At 43.7% G+C, this 19,790-nt stretch overlaps 2 protein-coding genes across 2 annotated transcripts in view; one reads left to right on the forward strand and one right to left on the reverse strand.

Annotated features, from left to right (window-relative positions):
• Positions 1 to 70: 70 nt before the first annotated feature.
• Positions 71 to 7,486, forward strand: LOC111237628 (protein FAM92B-like). Its single transcript, XM_022766786.1, is given in 8 exon segments — positions 71 to 90; positions 227 to 461; positions 540 to 608; positions 1,313 to 1,414; positions 1,987 to 2,106; positions 2,195 to 2,308; positions 3,591 to 3,785; positions 7,391 to 7,486. Coding segments are annotated over 8 exon segments (951 nt in total).
• A 1,507-nt stretch (positions 7,487 to 8,993) lies between these two features.
• The window catches only part of arhgef4 (Rho guanine nucleotide exchange factor 4), an 81,760-nt gene continuing 70,963 nt past the window's right edge, over positions 8,994 to 19,790 (reverse strand). Inside the window, exons 8-11 of the mRNA XM_022766769.1 lie at positions 14,676 to 14,807; positions 13,444 to 13,687; positions 12,858 to 12,935; positions 8,994 to 10,931 (exon numbers count right to left, since the gene is read on the reverse strand). Of these exons, the coding sequence (XP_022622490.1) occupies positions 10,774 to 10,931; positions 12,858 to 12,935; positions 13,444 to 13,687; positions 14,676 to 14,807 (612 nt within the window). The 3' untranslated portion in view covers positions 8,994 to 10,773. The remainder of the gene's footprint in view (positions 10,932 to 12,857; positions 12,936 to 13,443; positions 13,688 to 14,675; positions 14,808 to 19,790) is intronic.

The raw sequence follows: 19,790 nt of genomic DNA on the forward strand, positions 1-19,790 counted from the left end.
GTGTTACCTGGTGCAGGTGAGAAGGAGCCGAAGCAAACAACAGAGCAGAGGAGCAGCAGAGAGGACGAACATGAACAGCCTCTTCTCCAGGTAAGTCGTTATCCAGAGACAAGACAACATGGAGGCTGTTTCACCTGGAGGACACTCACACCTGGCTAATGCTAACGCTAACCCACCAACACAACACGTCCCACTGCCATTGTTCTCTGTTGACTTGCTGTGGCAGGGATGTGCAGGTGAAGAGCATGGAGCAGACAGTCAAACATGCTGAGAAGTACCTGGGCGAGGTCTGCCACCTGCTGGGCTCCTACACCAGGAAGACGGCCAAGCTGAGAGACAAGGCCGACCTGCTGGTGGCTCAGCTCTTTGACCTGTCCGGCACAGAGGACCGAGAGGTCCAGCTCGGCCTCAAAAACCTGGCAGAGGATCTTGCCATGGTTCAGGACTACAGGCAGGCTCAGGTCAGGGACTGTGGTGCTGTGGTTCATCAGACTCTTCATCAGGTGGTTTCTGTCATGACGAACTCTTGGTTGTTGCAGGTAGAGAGACTGGAGACGAGGGTGGTGGCTCCTCTGAAGGCCTACGGTGACATCATCAAGAACAAAAGGGTGAGTTTGATGAGGATGTGTGACAGTGATACCGATGTCAGCTGATCACCACACTGGTCTAAATATAACAAAGAGAAGACGACCTTCATCCACCAAGCTTCTTTTTCTCATAAAATTCAAACAATTGTATTAATGTGAAGTTTTACCTTATTTGAGGTTTTGTTCAGCTACATACAAGAAACATGTCCGTCACAGACCTGCAGTATGACTGATTTTAACCTCTGAGGTTTCAACACAAAAACATTTTATTTCAGGTTTTAGTCTTTGGGCTTGATTAAAGAAAAGTTCTCAATCTTGGACAAAACATCTCATTTCAAACTTTAGACTTGAGCCCAGTGTTTCAGATGGTTCATGTCCCATTCAGTACAGTACAAACCTAAAGAGCCAACGTCCGTCTCCAAAGAAACCAAAAGATCACTCATGTACAGCAGGTGTTACAGACACTACGATGCTGACACTCTGAGGTCAGCCCACTCGTCAAATCACCCGCTGTTTTTGGTCTTTTTAGTGCTGCTGTAGTCCCCTGAGGACAGTGACCTCTGACCTCTGACCGGCTGCTGTTCTGTTCTGTTGTTCTTGTTCCTGTTTTGTTTGTTTTTGTTCTGTTGTTCTGTTTGTTGTTGTTGTTCTTCTGTTGTTGTTGTTTTGTTTGTTGTATTGTTGTTGTTCTGTACTGTCTAAGCTGACAGCGTGTCCCCTCTCAGGCCGACGTGAAGAAGTTCAGCAGTGATCTGAGCAGAGAGCTGAAGGAGCTGCAGACGCTGGAGAAGATCAGACTGAGGAACCCAGCGGATCGACAGAGCATCGTATCCTTCACTCACTCAGCTGACTCCTGACTGTGACTGATCAGAGCTCAGTGAACCAATCAGAGCTCAGTCAGGACAAACACGACCTTTCAAAGACACAGAGTCTGACAGAAATGATGAACTAAAGTTCGTTCCACTGTCCTGACACTGTTTCTGGTGTTTGATTATTTCCCTGCAGACTGAGCTTTCCCCTCTGATTTTGAAAACGTTAATATTAGTATCTACATATTCATGTGGACTTATCGGTATAATGGCGCCATAAGAAGGAAGATCAGGTGGCGTTCACCTCCTGAAGGTGAGAACAGTGAGATAGATATTTGTACTACATTTTATATAAGTGTACATGTGTTTTTAATATACGTATTTGGTTTAAATACTTATATACTCTATTACCTGATTAATGTTAATATTCATAAAGTGACTAATTTACCATTTATGCAGAATGACATTTTCCTGACAAGAACTTTCAGTCTCAGGTAACGTAAATGATTCTCTGATTATCTCATGAACATCATCATCATGTGATCAACCCTTCACACACACACACAGTGAGCTGGAGCTTCGTTACTGAGTCTGTTAATTGACAGGCGGAGGTCAACGCTCAGAAGGCTTCAAACAACGCCCAGCGCTGCGTCAGACAGCTGGAGGAGACCATCACTGACTTCCAGAGACAGAAACTGGAGGATATCAAAGTCAGACACACACACACACACTGTACACACTGTACACACACACCCCCTCCAGCAGGTAAAGCATCATGTTTCTCTGTGTTTCTGTCAGAGGATTTTCACAGACTTCGTCACAGTGGAGATGCTCTTCCATGCTAAAGCTCTGGAGGTCTACACACACACACACCACAACCTGGAGGCCATGAACATCGAAAAGGATCTGGAGGTATTTCATGCTAATGATACGACGTGTGTTTACTGATGTAACTGTGGAGATAAACCCACTGCAGCACACTGTGGCTGTGGGACAGCTGCCAGCTGTGTCAGACAGACAGAGGTCTGCATCTCACCTGTAGAAGAGCTCGCAGCAGAGAGACAGCAGAAGAAGAAGCCACAGCACCTGGACAGAGAGGGAGGGAGGAAAGGAGCATTAGATTTATGGGCTCGATGGTCACACAGCCAACACTTTTCTCTACTGTGCCTTTATTTTCCACGTCAGTCTCTGCCCAAAATGTGGAGACTGATCAGAAGAAATGTTTCCATGCCTCATGAAACAGTAATCAGCCTCCGATACTGAAACAGCTTAAATCAAACAGTTACATAGAAAACAGATTTACTGTCTTATTCTTATTATTATAACCATCTGATGAAAATCCAGAGTTTCAGCTCGTTAACGTCCACATGATGTTTTTATACAACACAGACCCATGATGATGAAATAACCATCATCTCCATGACTGAGTGTTTCCACCTTGACCTGCAGTGAAACAATCACAGTCTCATAAACACAGATTCAGGGTTTCATACGTCACACACCTGAGGAACCAATCATGTCAACCTGTGGGGACGGGGGGCGGGGCTAAATACACCTGAAACCTTGTCAGTACAGAGAGAGAGAGTTAGCATTAGCACAACCGCTAACACTGCCAGTTACAAGCTAACAAACAACAGAAACAAATAAAAGATGCTAACTGTGCTAACGGTTCTGACCCGTCTGCTAGTCTCTGGTTCTGGTCTCAGACTCCTCCTCTGAGTCTGGGTCTGACTGAGGCTCAAACATGTGGCTGAGTCTCTCTGATGTTTCCTCCTCTCACCATCTTGATGCTCTCTGCTCTTTCACCTGTCCACCTGGAGCCAGCAGGTGGTGGGCGGGGCTCAAGGCCGGATCCAGGTTTATCAACCAGGAAGTGAGAGGAGACGAGCTTCAGACCCAGTTTAATGTGTGAAACATGTTGAATCAGAGCAGAGGATTTTTAAAACACGTCTGGAGGAACTTTGACACAGAATTATTTCTTTAACTTAAACAGCAGAAATCATAGAAAACCACACTGTCAACTCAACCATCAGCCAGTCACTCCTGAATCAACAACTCTCACTAACTGGGATGTTTACACTGTCAATAAACTGTTTATAATAAATATAATGAAATGTAAAAACAGTCATCAGCTGATAATGATCCTTTCAAAGGATTTAAAATCTTGACAGTGTCTCCATCTCCCTGTGTCCAGCTGTTCAGTGGACGGTTCAGGATGTCTGATCACCTGGCCAGGCGTCCGGATTCCTCTCTGACCAGCCCCCCCTCTCCCCTCATGAGCCACTACCTGAGCCTCCCTGTGGCCTCCCCCAAAGGCCAAAGCCTCAGGTCAACGCTGACTCCTACCAACAGACAGCCACACAGCCAGCTCCCAGACAAGGCCAGGAGGGTGAGCCCTCACCTGTGTTACCATAGCAACTGTGCAAAAATGTTTGTTAAAGCCGTCATTCATGAACCTGACAGTTCTCACCTTACTCCATTTACAGTCTCGCAGCACCTTACAACGGCAGAGAGGCATGGAGGAGGAGGAGGAGGAAGAGGATGAAGAGGAGGAGGAAGAGGAAGAGGAAGAGGAGGAGATGTATGAGTCAGAGACAGAGGAGGGTCAGAACATCAGCAGACAGTCTTATGCTGCTCAATACACCCAGATGCACAGATGGCAGAAGTAACAGGCTGTGCATAGAAACACACACACACACACACACACACGCTCCTGTGTTGTAGAATAGATACACTGGTGACAGCTTCATGTGTTTCTATCAGCACGTTTTCATTATAGTTGTGAAGCTTTTATAATATTAATGATGTGACACTGAACATATTAATCAGCTTTTCTCTGCTGCAGAGTCACTTAGCAGAACAACGTTCAGACACCAGAAGGAAAATGTTCCATTCAAAAAGTGTCAAAAAATGTTTTTTTTTAATTTATCTTTATTTAAATGTTGATGCTCCATTTCCTTTTACTTCATGAACTTAAAAATTTGAAAGAAATTAAACAGTAATTGTGGCATGCACATAAGTGTGGGAACCCTTCTACTTTTGTTTTTAACTCATTAGTAAATCTCAGTTGACTTATTAGATCTTGTAATGTCCAAGGAAGCTGCAGGAAGGTACAGCTGACCAGGAGCGGTGGGGCATCGCTCCACATGAAGTATTGATGCACAAACAGTGATCTACATGACAGAGTCATTAGAAGGAAACGTTTCCTGCGACTTCATCTCAAGTCTGAAAAACAACATCTGGATAAGACAGAGTCATTTTAAAAACAAGTACATGAGGTTAAAATAAGAAAATATTCCACTAAATAAACTAAATAAACTCTGGATGTAAATGTGAGTCTAGAAATGTCTGAAGGTGAAGAGATCCATGAGAAAATTAAATCAGAACAGAACGACTCTGAGCTGAAGGGTTTATAACCTGTGATAAACTGGAGTTCATAGAGTCATAGGAGAGATATAAATAGTGGTATTGTATTATATATAGTGGTAATAGTGGTAGTGGATATAAATAATAGTCAACTGGCTTTGGTCGGGCCTTAGAGTAGTTTCTGCACATGAATCCAGCTCTGGCAGGAAACAGGCGTGGACTGAACATTCACAATAGGGGAAAAACAAAAGTAAAGGGCAAAGGTATTATTTTAGCATTTCATTAATTTCTCTTTATATTTCCACATTTTTTATTTTCCTATTTATTCTTTTATTTATATTTCCACATTTATTTTCTAATTCTTTTACATTTTTCACAACACTCCTATGACTCTATTAAGTACTTACAGTTTTGTAGTTTGTACATTGAATGATCATTGATAAATTTTTTTTAAGTTTTTATGTTCATGAAATAAAAAGAAACTTTGCATTAACATTAAAAGAAAAGTTCATTTTTATGCCTATTTTCTGCTGGAGTTTTACTCACTTTTCAAAAACCAACAAAATACGTAATTTATGAACTTGTATATTTACCTGTATCTTAGTGACTGACAGGTTTCAGTGTCCACAGCTCGGACATGACACCCGGGTGAACTCCCTGTAAATCTCTACTCCTGTTGTGACGTCTTATAAAGAACACACACGTGTCACCTTTTACCTGTCACTGTCCAGCGCGGTGCTGTTACACCAAAAACCCCGCGGCAACACCTCCGTCTGAGACTGCGCATATCAATCACGACAAGTTATCAGCTAACGCTAACCAGCACTAGCCAGCTAGCTTGGTTAGCAAGGTGCATCCGTAATTCACCGTGACTGTGATTAATGATATTAAAAGGGATGCTAATTTTAGCTCGTGAAGAACAGGCGTAAACAAAATGTACTCACCGGGAAAACTGAGTCTTTAGCAGAACTGAACAAGACAAACAACAGAGCTAACTATCGATGAGCTGAAGACACAAGACACACGTCTGTCCTCTATCCTGATTGGTAGGCAGGCCAGCGGGTGTCAAACACACGGTAGCCACGCCCCTAACATTTGCCATGCTTTATCGTCTATTTTCTTCTAAAAGGAACCGTCGTTTGAAAAATGAACGTCGTGTTTTGTTGAAGAAGAACTGAAACTAACCACTGAGGTAATAAACCAAGTGGGGAGCAGGGTCATTTTCCCATAGACTTCAATATAATCTGACTTCTAATAGCAACCAGTGGAGTCGCCCCCTGGTGCTCAGAAGGTAGACTGCAGGTTTGAGGCACTTCCGCATTGGCTTCACTTTTCAGACCCGGAGTCGACGTCCATTTTTACACAAAGCAGAGTCTTTGATTCAGGTCACTGTGAAGTCCTGATCTGCTAGCTTAAACCCCTGGACACAGGAAGGTAAACCCCGTGCAATATCTCAGGCCTCGAGCCCTCAGGAAGACCTCGGGCAGTGATTCTTGGTCCCACCCACTATAAATCAATATGTGATTGGTTAATTCACCTGCCACTTTCTTAACAGACACACCAGCTGTGGGGGCTTCAGGCCTTCTGTCTGGCTATTAACTTCTAACCAATGAGTGAGCCAGCCGACCTTTATTCTGCCTAGAGACGACAAAAAAAAGAAAAGAAAATCTGATTGGTTAACTCTATTTTCATGGTTTTAGAACAGTAAATTTTTCATTTCTGAAGCAAACTTGATAGAAAATGAGACTAAAATTGGAATCAAAAGAGAATAATTATTAAAGTGATTCAATATAATATTTTAAATGATGGTTGTTCAGCCTTGTCTGATGTCCTAGAAGACCCTGAGGGTTCCCCACTGACATGTATATGACATTCATGTATGTAATATTATTAAAGAATTATTATGTTTTCCTGTCAACCTGTTTGTTTTTTCTAAAAAAATATATATTATACTTTCACCAGATGCTTGCCTGTTTCGTATTATTTTCCTTTCTGTTCATTTGTTTTGTTTTTTTTTACACATTGACTTAGAAGATATTTTTGAGGTTATTGCTTAATTTATGAGCAGTACTGCTCATAAATTAGAGACGTGACGTGACGTGTCCTTCTCTGTGATATTTATTGTGTGCTTCTCTGGTTTCTATTTGTACAGTATCAGAATATCAATTGTAGGACAAACTCCAGTCTGCTTCATGTTCATGTGACTTCCTACACCTTTACTTCCTCCCTCCATAGAGGACTCACTACTTCCTGCTCTGGTACTGAAATAAAACTGAGGTGCAGAATCATCCAATACATGTGTGATTATGTCACTCAAATAATTGTTGGCATTTATCATGAAAAAGCAGAAGGTGCTGGAATGTGGATTTCTAAAACTTAAAATAAAAATAAAAAAGTCATGACTGAGTGGCTTTCCTTTTATTTCCAATATTATGCTAGTTTAATTTTGATGAGTTATTCTGCCTGAATCAGGAAACTGCAGCATTAAGCAGGTTTCTGTTCTGGATCTCCTCCCAGCACATCCACATTTAAAACTGGACTGATGTAAGTAGAAAAACAAACATGATAAATAGGTGTTATAATGATATATCCTGTGGGATATAAACGTGTTGTTCTGTGTGTCCACAGCCCATCATTGAGCAGCACGTGCACATGAAACCAGATCTCAGTCATATCAAAGAGCTGTCGAGCCTCATCCCACCGGCCCACTTCTCAGGTGTTTAAAGAGTCGGCTCCACAGCACGAGCAAAGAAACGTCTGTCACAACAAACAGCTGATTCTCCTGTTGTCCTCCAGCTCCTGTGCTGCAGCTGACAGACTCCAGACAGACGATGGTGAAGTCAGTCTGTGGGGATTTAGTCTGTTTTCTTTATACAGTAAATCAAAGTGTGACTGACAGAACAAGAAAAAAAATATTTCTGCTGCTCTTGTATTTTTCTCTGAATATTTACTCTCATTATTTTAAACATTGAGCTGTGAAAATCACATTTCTACCTGTTTTTGGATTTTTAATGACTGTTTTAATTTACAGTTACTCAAACTATAACCTGAGTAACTGTTGTGCTCCCCCTGAGGGGATCTGTCCAACACCTCAGTCCAGAGCCACTTTACCATGAACTTAGATGTGGTTAGTTGTGATCCCAGGGGTTGGTGGCTGTATTGAACGTTATTGATATTATTGATATTGATTGAAGGAAGGACACGTGAAAAACACAGTGAACCAGCAGATCATGCTCTGCTCTCTTTGTTAGCATCTTACCTGACAGGTGACTGATGTCTGAGCCTGACAACAGGAGCTCCACCTGGCTCCATCATGGACCCTCTTCTCCCTCCACTCACACTGCTTCATCTAACCCTGCTGTGAAGCACACACCCAGCTTCTCCTCGTCAAGCCTCTCGCCCTTCACAGGATCAGGAGGATTCACCCCTCCCTCACCAGGGAGGAGGCCCCGGTCCTCCTCACCTGCCTCCAGGACGACTGCAGCTCCCTGCTTACTGCAGCTGCTGAGTCTCATCTGGTGTTTAGTCTTAAACCTCCTCCTCTCAGTTCAGACCACGTCTCAACAACTTGTTAGCACCTAATTAAAAACAGACGTTTTCTGAAGCACTGAACACTGTCAGAAGTTCAGAGCAGTAATGAAGCTTTTTCAGTAGCTTTCAGTCTTCTGTCATGGTCATGTCATATCACTCCGTTACAGCTAAACCCTGTCTGTTGAGGAAGACTGCAAGATGTGGTTGAAAGCTCCTGAACAGACCTTTTAAGTTGAAGGTTTTTGAACACAAAGAGCCAAACATGCCGTATTCATCAGTGTTTAATTTTGACAAAAAGCAGCCGTGCAAGAACCTTAGTCAAATAAAATAAAGTGTAAAAATGTCAAAAATCATTTCGATCAAACAAATAGTGAACATGCAACTGAAGCCCATCCTCAGCACTGGACAGTGTCTCAGCTCATATGGACATAATTCCCAGTGTCATAGCAATTATGTGCACATGGACAATTCTGCACCTGATGGTTTACAACCAATAACAATGTTCTGTGCCAATACAGGAAGGGGTGTGGTCTTTATGTAGGAAGGCAGGAAGTACAGGTGTGAAGGTTCAGGTGGAGGATGGGTGTGTGTGGAGACCTTAAATCAACAACTGTCCTTTTATCAACCATGACCACCGTGTGTCCTCAACCTGAAAGACAGAATTTAAAGATGTTGTATCAGACATGAAGTGGGGGGGGGGGGGATAAAGTCATCTGTCAGGAGTTTGACGTAATGCAGTGACTATTATCAAATTACTTTGTGCTTGAAGTGGATGAACTGTGGATGGATGCAGACCCAGAGCCCATAGAAAACAATGGAGAATATGTCTGGAAAGAACTTGAGCTGCATGCTTTTGAAAATGTCAGGAAATATGTAAATAACAGGTTTTGTGGTTTATGAGCAAACGAAGCGACGCAGCTGGAGAATCCATCTCTCCAGGACCAATCAGTGCCCTAAGAGGGAGGAGCTACTGGCAGCTGGGCGTGTCTTAGGCGAGACGACAGCGGGCAGCGACTGTTCTTTAACAACAATGGCGGCTGCTAAAGATGTTCTGTCACAAACAGAAAACATGAAGCTGCAGATTCCTCGTGATGATTATAAAATGTGACCGTGAGAAACAGCGTCCACAGCCCGAGGTGATTCAGTGACAGTGAGAAGGAGTCACATCATGTGTGCCCCCCAGTGAAGACCATTATTATTATAATTATTATTATTTAATTAAAGAAATGCGCAATAAATAATCAGCCCATCTGACGGCCACATTTGTCAGCGTAGGAATGTTTAATATTCCATATGGTCAGAAGCTAAAACATTTGAACATAAAGGTGAACGAGTACATTTCACTGAATGCACCGACAGAGCAACATCACCCGCCCGCATCCATCGGAGACGATACCGAGACCAGAGACACAGAGCAGGAGTACAGGTAGATAAAAGAACATCTGTGTGTGTGTGTGTGTGTGTGTGTGTGTGTGTGTGTGTGTGTGTGTGTGTGAGAGACGCTGTCAGCCTGGTAGCACAATGAAACTTCGGTTCCTGTATCTGGTTAAATATAGATGGGTTCTTCAGAGATAAAAAAAATATTCTTCACAGTATTTTTTCATCATATCCATGCATGTCACTGGAAGTCATCCATGGCACACTTCAAATGGCACTTAAAAAAAAGAATGAAAAAGAAAGAATAAGACGGGGTAGTTTTACTTTCATCAGGTAGGAGGAGGAGCGGAGGAGAGTGTTGTGTTCGCTGCTGCTGTAGAAACGAGCTCCTTCTCTCTGATGAGCTGCGTCTTCTTTGGGCTGCATTCATGTCTCTTATCAGGTGTTTGCACAAATATCACAAATCAGCAGAGAAACACAGAAATCAGCTCTGGTGGATGGAGATCACAAAACACTTAAAACCAGCTGAAATGACCTTAAATCATATATTTGCACAGAGAGAAGCACAAGAAACTTTACCCCCCCCCCCTCAGTTTTCCCTTTTTTCAGAAGCAGACAAAGAACAAACAAATACAAAACAAATCATCTGGCACTGTGAACAGTTGGCATCTGTCAAATCAGAAAGAAAGAACAGTGGAAATGAACGACAGAGTTTTGTCGACAGGCAGCAACGTCTTCACAGAGGCAGCACAGCAGGAGCCCCGCCCCCTCACAGCAGGACAGTAGTTATATTAGTACCAGTCGGCTTGATTGAAGGTATAGTAGTAGTATGTTAAGCAAGAGTCCAATCCCCCTGTTTGACTCAGTGTCTCCAGGAGACCATTCTCAAGTTTGATTGTTAACCAACCTATAAAGTGCTTTCAAAAAATAATCTCCTCCTCATCATCGTCATCCTCAGCTATACAATAAATCAGTATATCAATTAGGGCAAAGTTACAAGTATGAAAGGAAAGAGAGGAAGGATTAAAAAGGGTCTGTTCAGGCACGAGCAGAGAGCTCCTCCTCCTCCTCCTCCACAGCTCCTCTCTTCACCTCCCTGGTGCTCACTTCTTGAAGGGAGTCAGTCTGCCGATGTTGTGCCAGAAGGTGGAGGTTTTGCGCTTGGGCTCAGCCAGCATGAAGACCTGCTGCTGGGGCAAAGCAGTGGGCAGGGAGGGGTGCTTCTGTCGCAGCAGGAAGTCGTAGTAAGGTCTGGTCACTGCTGAAGAGGAGACAAAACATCCTTCATCAGAACTGATCTGAGAGCAGCTGAGAGGAGCTCACACTCATCGAGTGCTCAGGTCTCAGAGGTTCTCATAGTGACGCAGATTATATTATCATTATCATCATTTCTTTTATTTATATATCTGCAGCTGTTTGACTGGCGTGTCCTTTTATTCTACGATTATTTCCTGATTGTTTTCCTTCTAATACTCTACGTTTATTTCTGGTTTTACTTTAATTCATCTCCTCTCTTTTAGTATTCATCATCTTATCTTTATCACTCGGCCTTATCTTCAGTGTTTCATCACTTCCTGTTATTATTGTCTTATATACTGTATCTGATATCTGTGCGTGTGTGTGTGTGTGTGTGTGTGTGTGTGGGGGGGTGTTTTATTGCTTTTATTTTGTAAACCCCTCTGTGTTACATTGTTTGTATGAAAAGTATTGTACAAATAAAGTCTCATTGATTGATTGACTAAAATTAAAGAGGGAATTCAAACAATAACTGCACTGATAAACATCGGCTGCTGTTCCAGGTTGGTGAAAGAAAACAACGAGCAGGGGAGGAGTCACCTGAGATGTTACAGGTGATCTTCCCACAGCACTAACATCAGTTCAACAGAAGAGTCAGGGCTCAGAAACATGAAGACAGTTTTCTCTCTCAAATTAATTATAATCATTTCTACAGTCAATAAAGATGGATGTCGCCTCTGTGACTTCACAGGTTTCTGAAGCTCAGAGTGAGCTGCTCCACCGTCGCCATCTTGGCAGTGTCTGACTCTGCCCCTAACTCCCAGCTAATCTAAACATGGTCAAAGAGGAGGGGCGTGGGTGGAGCTGAGACTTCGGTGCATACGCTCACCCACCTGTCACTCAAAGAGGCCACACCCTCAATCCTCTGTAACTTTAGCCCTTAATAAAATGTAAACAGGTGAGTTATATAAACAGTAGTTATGAAGGAGGAAATTAGCTCTAGAGACCAAAACAGTTTCTGTACCAGGCTGTAAACATGTTGATTTCTGCTGTAAAGTTGGACATTTTAACATGGGAGTCTATGGGGACTGACTCACTGTTGGAGCCAGACTCTAGTGGCCATTAGAGGAACTGCAGCTTCTGGTTTCAGCCTGGAGCTTGATGTTGAGTCTGCATCAGATACACTGGATGAAAAGAGAATCTAATCCAGGAACAGGGAGGCTTCTTACAAAACTAAATAATTACTGTTTTCATAATTAGTTCAATGTATGTGTTTTGTATTCTCATCATTTAACCGAGATTAAAAAAAGCCTTGTAGAAAAGGGGCGGATCATTTACATATGTTCATCTGTAGCGAGCCGCCAATAGAAACGGCTGCTTTGTTACCAAAGCAGGACACAGGGGTTATCTGGGGTTATCTGGGGTTTCAAAAATGCTGACAGAGGAGGTGACGTACTGACTGTGCCACTGAGGAACCAATCAGAGTTGTCTTTTTGTTTTCTCTTCATTATTCAGCTGCACATCATGATTTTGTCTTTTCCTGTTTGGTTCTGTTTCATCTTCAGACGACAGAGAAACTGACAATCAAAGAAACATGACTGCAGATTTAAAAGTTGACCTTCAGTAACCTTTACATCAATCTACAGAACAGACAGAGAAAAACTGTGACATCATTTCACTTCAGGTTTCAGCTTTACTTTCTCCATTAACCACAATTATTATTCACACATCAAAGCTAATGTCACTGTGACCAACACTTCCTGCTAATGTTTCAAATTAAAAGCCTGCAAACCAGGAAAGGGGATGAGTATTTCCTTTGAGCTGCTGGGATGCCTTTAATGTGAAAACATCTGTACAGGAAGTGTTGGTATGAAGAGTTTTGTTTAGTATAGTATTATTATATAATATTACAGTGTTATAGATCAGTGCTTCCAGTATATATTACACATACCTTTAGGTTTCCCAGCTGGATGGCTTTTGCAGGCATTCAGCATGGCCTGTTTCTTCTGGACCTCTGTGAGAGAGAAGCCTGGACACAGACGGACACACAGGATTAATATGAAGCTTTCTTCATAAATACAAACATGATGGAGAACTTGGCCACTGAAAGAACAGCACACATAAAGCGACAGATTCCAGATGACACACTGTTTCTTTTCTTAAACTGAAATCACATGTAAATGGATATTTATCTGAGAGATTATTTATTATTGTTTCCTGTTACTGGGCCAAATCCAACATGTACTACCTTGATACAGTCCAGCTCAAATATCACAATATGCCATATTATAGTGTGTAATCATGTTATTGTATTTTATGTTTCAGGTATAAGTGACGCTGCCACTGAACAGCAGATCACTTTGATCTGTAGTGAATGTCAGACGCAGCAGCAGAGCAGACGGAGAAAACACTAAGCCTTAAAGCGTTAAGGGTTAGTCCTGACTGCAACGGCCCGGGTTCAAGTCCCACCCATGCTGCATGTCCCGTCCAGTGTTTCTGTGTGTGTGTGTGTGTGTGCGTGTGCGTGTGTGTCTGACCTGTCTCGCGGTCGTGCTGGACCTGCCTCCTCTCGTCAGCGAAGGCTCGGAGCCAGCGCTGCTTCTGCTCCGGCTTCTTGGCACACAGGAGGTGGACCTCGTCTCCGGCCAGCGACCGCAGCTTCAGGGCGTTCTTCACGCTGATGTTGAAGTCCTTCTCCTTCCCGTCCTCCACGTCCATCACCTCCATGTGGTCCATGTCCACCCGACCCTTGTAGTACAGCATGTCCCGGCGCAGCAGGTCCTGCAAGTACCAAGAATCTTTTTAGTACAAGACCTGATCCAGGAGGAGCTGAACCAGGAGGAGCCAGCTGTTTGACTGATGAAGGTTTGATCTCACAGTGTGAACAACAGGAAGATGTTTGTTCTCTTGTTGGATTCATAATTAAAAATTGAATGTATTTATCATTTTCTAAGAAACGTCTGTTGCAGCAGCTGCTGATTAGCTGCTGATTAACAGACATGCTCTGTATTCTAATCAGCAGACAGCTCAGAGGACCGATTGGTTTATTATATAAGGTGTAGTTAGTAGTTGTCATGACTGTTACTGAGGCTCCATGGTTATCAGTAGCATCTCCTCTTCCCTGAGTCCGAGTCAGAGACCTCTGCTGCTCTGACCTGAAGAACAAGTTCAAGATAAATACTGGTTCTTCTACAGTTTGTTAACAAAGTGAAGGATCTGTAATTTGATCTTTGTAACACCGAGCAGTTTAAACACAGACTGATCTCCTCTGAAGGTTCATGTCTGTTGTTATATTGTCTTATTAGATTGATATAAAACACATTATTTCTCATATATAAACATAAATTAATCATCTGTTCTGGACACGTCGGCCGTCGTCCCTCCTGAGGACAGTTACAGGACATCCTGCAGGTCTAGGTTTTAAATGTTTTTATGATTTTGGTTCATTAACACTTACAGGAAGTAATGTCTACTGCTGACACCAACACACCTGTGCAACAGGTAAACAGAGCACACTTGAATCCTCATTGTTTAGTATTCCTAAAGAAAAGCAGGATTTTTCTTTTTCTATTCCACAAGCTCTGATCTGTGAAGGCTTCATCAGCGTGATCAGCTAACATCCAGGTACAGCTACTGTTCGCATGATTCTTCTCATCAGTATAAAACAGTATATGTTTTATACTGTTTTATACTGTTTTATACTGATGAGTGTGTGTATTAAACATGATGTTAAACAGTATAAAACAATATTAAACAATATAAAAAGCACCTTTTTGCAGTAAACCATCTGATGGTCGAAGAGGAAAAACATTCTCTGTTGACTTTTGGCCTGAGGCTGAGACAGTTTGGTCAACTCCCCTGAAAAGATGAGATCAGAGCTCCTGCTGAGGACGTCTTCACCCTGCGCACACACACACACACACACACACACACACACACACACACACACACACACACACACAGAGTTACTGCTGCAGTCAGAGAGTCTCAGAACAAACAGAAGCTCCCTCTCTCTCTCCCTCCTCTCCCTCTCTGTCTCTCTCTGTCTCTCTCTGTCTCTCTCTGTCTCTCTCTCTCTCTGTCTCTCTCTCTCTCTGTCTCTCTCTCTGTCTCTCTCTCTAAAAGAGAGAACGTCAGAGCTCCCTTGAGCCTCCAGTCTCACCTGTTGAGGTCATAATTTATCAGAAGGGAAATGGTTGAACTTAAAAGGTCGTTTACAACAGTGAAGTTCATCCTGGAGCCAATTTAAGTGGGCTGATAGTTGACCTTTTTGACCTTCCAATGCGTGACTAAACAGTACCTCTGCAGTCATGACATCAACAGCTCAGCCTTGTGTCAAGGTCTAGATCAAATCAACAGACTCATGACCTGTGTCCTCCTGTGTCTCATCCTGTGCAGCTGATCGAGTGAATGGGGATGCGTGTGTAACGCCGAGGCGCTGGGACCAATGTCCACCTATGGACGACCAGGAGCTCGGCTTTCAGGCCGGTGATGTCATCGAAGTAGTGGACGCTCAAAACAAGGATGGTGGTGGGGTCGCATCATGTGAACAGCGAGGGGCTGAGTTTCCTGCCAGCTTTCGTGCGGGTGAGAACGAACTGTGAATTTATGACATGGTTCGTACCTGGTTCAGTATTTCTAATAGAATGTGCAGCATCAGAAGTACGAGGTTTAATCAAAATGTCTGTGTAGGAGACCATGTCTAACTCTCACCTGTGTCCTCAGTTGCGTGTGAACCAGGACGAGCCGATGGAGGAGTACCTGGCCCACCTGGAGGAAGGCGCAGTCTGGGGAGGAGGACAAGGCGCTCCTGGGCCTGTTACTGGGACCCGGTTTTACCCTGTAAAGAGCAGATGAGGACCAAACGTCATTCATGAGATCATGAAGCACAGAGAGAGACATAACATCAAGGCACCTGAATGACATCTTAGGTCAGGGATCACATATCACATGAATCAACATGATCACTGTCATACAGCAACTCCAGTAAACACATTTCATTTACCATGGAAACTCCTTCACGACTCCAGAGTCTCAAGAGTCAAGTCTCAGAGTCTCACAGAAGTCTCACAGACTCGTCAAGATCTCTCAGAGTTCTCGTCACATGAGTCTGCAGAGTCTTAGAGTCTACAAGAGTTCTTACAGAGTCTCTAGAGTCTCACATAGTCTCACAGAGTCTCACAGAACTCCAGAGTCTTACCCAGATCTCAGAGTCTCACATAGTTCTCACAGAGTCTCAACAGACTCTCAAGTCTTCGGAGGTCTTCACAGAAGTTACAGAGTCTCAGAGTGTCTCAAGAGTCTCTCAGAGTCTCACAGAAGTCTCACAGAAGTCCTCAAGAGTCTCACAGAGTCTCACAGTGGTCTCAGAGTCTCTCAGAGTCTACAGTTCTCAAGTTTCAGAGTCTCACAGAGTCTCACAGAGTCTCTCAGAGTCACAGAGTTCAGAGTCTCATCAGAGTCTCAGAGTCTCAGAGTCTCACAGAGTCTCAAACAGTGTCTCAGAGTCTCTCAGAGTCTTCACAGTGTCCCTCAGAGTCTCTCAAGTCTCACAGAGTCTCACAGAGTCCTATCAGAGTCAACAGAGTCTCAGGTCTCACAGAGTCTCAGGTCTCAGAGTCTCCACAAGAGTCTGCAAGAGTCTCTCAGAGTCTCACAATAGTCTTCACAGAGTCTCACAGAGTCTCTCAGAGTCTCAGAGTCTCACAGAGTCTCGAGTCTCACAGAGTCACACAGAGTCTCACAGAGTCTCACAGAGTCTCACAGAGTCTCTCAAGAGTCTTCAGAAGTCTCAAGAGTCTCTCAGAGTCTCCAGGTCCAAGAGTCACGTCTCAGGCCAAGAGTCTCCAGGCCCAGAGTCTCTCAGAGTCTCTCAGAGTCTCACAGAGTCCCTCGACCTCAGAGTCTCTCGTCTCAAGAGGTCTCACGTCTTAGAGTCTCTAGACTCGAGTCTCACATAGTCCTCACAGAGTCTCACAAGTCTCTCAGAGTCTCTCAAGAGTCTCGTCAGAGTCTCAAGATCTCTCAGAGCCTCACATAGTCTCACAGAGTCTGCACAGAGTCTCTCAGAGTCCTCAAGAGTCTCACAGAGTCTCCAACAAGTCCTCAAGTCTCCAAAGTCTCAAGAGTCTCACAGAAGTCCTCAAACAGACTCTCAGAGTCTCCAGAGTCTCACAGAAGTACTCAGAGTCTCACAGAGTCTCACAGCTCTCGAGTCTCACATAGTCTCAGAGTCTCTACGAGTCTCACAGAGTCTCAGAAGTCTCGAGTCTCTCAGAGTTTCACAGAGTCTCACAGATCTGAGAGTCTCACATAGTCTCAGAGTCCTCTGGGAGTCTCACAGAAGTCTCAAGTCTTCTCAGAGTCTCATAGAGTCTCAAGAAGTCCTCACAGAGTGTCAAAGTCTCTTCAGAGTCTCAGAGAGTCTCAAGAGTCCTCGAGTCCTCTCAGAGTTTCAGCGAGTCCCTCACAGAGTCTTCAGAGTCTCTCAGAGTCTCACAGAGTCTCAGAAGTCTCACATAGTCTCACCAGACTCTCAGAGTCTTACAGAGTCTCAAGAGTCTCACAAGACTTCCAGAGTCTTACAGAGTCTCAGAGTCTCACAGACTCTCATGAGTCTCTTTTTGGAAGTTCTCACAGAGTCCCTCAGCATCTCTCCAGAGTCTCACAGTGTCTCAGAGTCCTCTCAGAGTCCTCACAGAAGTCTCAGAGTCTCTCAGAGTCTCACAGAGTCTCACAGACTCTCAGAGTCTTACAGAGTCTCAGAGTCTCAGACTCTCAGAGTCTCTTGAGTCTCACAGAGTCTCAGCGTCTCTCAGAGTCTCACAGAGTCTCAACAGACTCTCAGAGTCCTCACAGAGTCTCAGAGAGTCCTCACAGTCTCACAGTCTCACAGTCTCACAGCTGCAGGTTTTGAATCCTGTCTTCTCTACATCAGGGCTAACATCAAACAGTGCGTAAGAGGACGGACATGTTCACTGAAGGAGCAGCTTCGCACCATCTTCGGAAACATTGAGGAGATCTACCGGTTTCCAGAGGAAGTTTCCTGAAGGGACCTGGAGAAGAAGTTCAACAAGGAGCAGCCGCACCTAAGTGAGATCGGCTGCTGTTTCCTCGAACATGTGAGTCACCTCAGAGTTCAGAGTTCAGAAAACAGAATCCAGAGTTCAGAACAAGTCCAGAGTCCAGAGTTCAGAGTTCAGAACAGAATCCAGAGTTAAAAACAGAATCCAGAGTCCAGAACAGAGTCCAGCAGTTAGAACAGAATCCAAGTGCCAGAGGTTCAGAACAGAGTCGCAGGAATTTCGACAGAAATCCAGAGTTCAGACAGAAATCCAGAATCTGGACAGAGTTCAGAGTTCAGAACAGAAATCCAGAATTCAGAACAGAATCCAGAGTCCAGAGTTTGGAACAGAGTCCAGAGTTCAGAATAGAGTCCAGAGTTAAAACAGAATCCAGAATTCAGAACAGAATCCCCAGAGTCCAGAGTTTTGGAACAGAGTCCAGAGTTCAGAACAGAGTCCAGAGTTCAAAACAGAATCCAGAGTTCAGAAACAGAATCCAGAAGTACAGAGTTTGGGAACAGAGTCCAGAGTTCAGAAAGGAATCCAGAGTTCAGAACAGAATCAGAGTTCAGAGTTCAGAACAGAGTCCAGAGTTAGGAACAGAAATCCAGAGTTCAGACAAGAATCCAGAGTTAAAGAACAGAATCCAGAATTCAAGAACAGAATCCAGTGCCCAGAGTTAAGAACAGAGTCCAGAGTTCAGAACAGAAATCCAGAATTCTGAACAGAGTCCAGAGTTTTTGAACAGAATCCAGAGTTCAGAACAAGAATCCAGAGTTCAGAACAGAAATCCAGAGTTTCAAGAAACAGAATCCAGTTCCAGAGTTACAGAAACAGAGTCCAGATTCAGAAGTTCAGAACAGAATCCAGAATTCTGAAGAGTTCGGACAGAGTCCAGAGTTTGGAACAGAATCCAGAAGTTCAGAAGTTCAGCAACAGAATCCAGAGTTCAGAACAGTAGTCTAGTGTCCAGAGTTAAGAACAGAGAGGTCCAGAAGTTCCAGATCAGAATCCAGAATTCTGAACAGAGTCCAGAGTTCAGAAACAGAATCCAGACTCCAGAACAGAGAGATCCAGAGTCCAGAGTTAAGAAACAGAATCCAGAGTTTGGAACAGAATCAGAGTTCAGAGTTCAGAGTTCAGAACAGAATCCAGAGTTCAGAGTTCAGAACAGAATCCAGAGTTCAGAAAGGAATCCAGAGTTCAGAACAAGAATCCAGAGTTCAGGAACAGAATCCAGAGTCCAGAGTTCACGAATAGAATCCCAGAATCCCAGAGTTAAGAACAGAAAGTCCAGAGTTCAGAACAGAATCCAGAGTTCAGAACAAGAATCCAGTGTTTTGGAACAGAATCCAGAGTCCAGAGTTAAAGAACAGAGTCCAGAGTTCAAAACAGAATCCAAGAGTCCAGAGTTTCAGAAAGGAATCCAGAATCCAGAGTTTGGAACAGAATCCAGAGTTCAGAACAGAAATCCCAGAGTTCAGAGTTCAGAACAGAATCAGAGTCCGAGTTTGGAACAAGTTCAGAGTTCAGAACAAGAAGTCCCAGAGTTTCAGAAAAGGAATCCAGAGTTCCAGAACAGAATCCAGAGTCCAGAGTTCAGAAACAGAATCCAGAGTTCAGAAAGGAATCCAGAGTCAGAACAGAATCCGAGTCCTCCAGAGTTTAAGAAACAGAGTCCAGAATTCTGAATAGAGTTCAGAGTTCAGAACAGAATCCAGAGTTCAGAAAGGAATCGCAGAGTTTCAGAAAACAGAATCCAGAAGTCCAGAAGTTCAGAACAAGAATCCAGAGTCCAGAACAGAGTCTAGAGTTCAGAG

This window comes from Seriola dumerili, unplaced genomic scaffold (genome assembly GCF_002260705.1).
Source record: "Seriola dumerili isolate Sdu_G_001 unplaced genomic scaffold, Sdu_1.0 BDQW01001040.1, whole genome shotgun sequence".
Taxonomy (NCBI): Eukaryota; Metazoa; Chordata; class Actinopteri; order Carangiformes; family Carangidae; genus Seriola; species Seriola dumerili.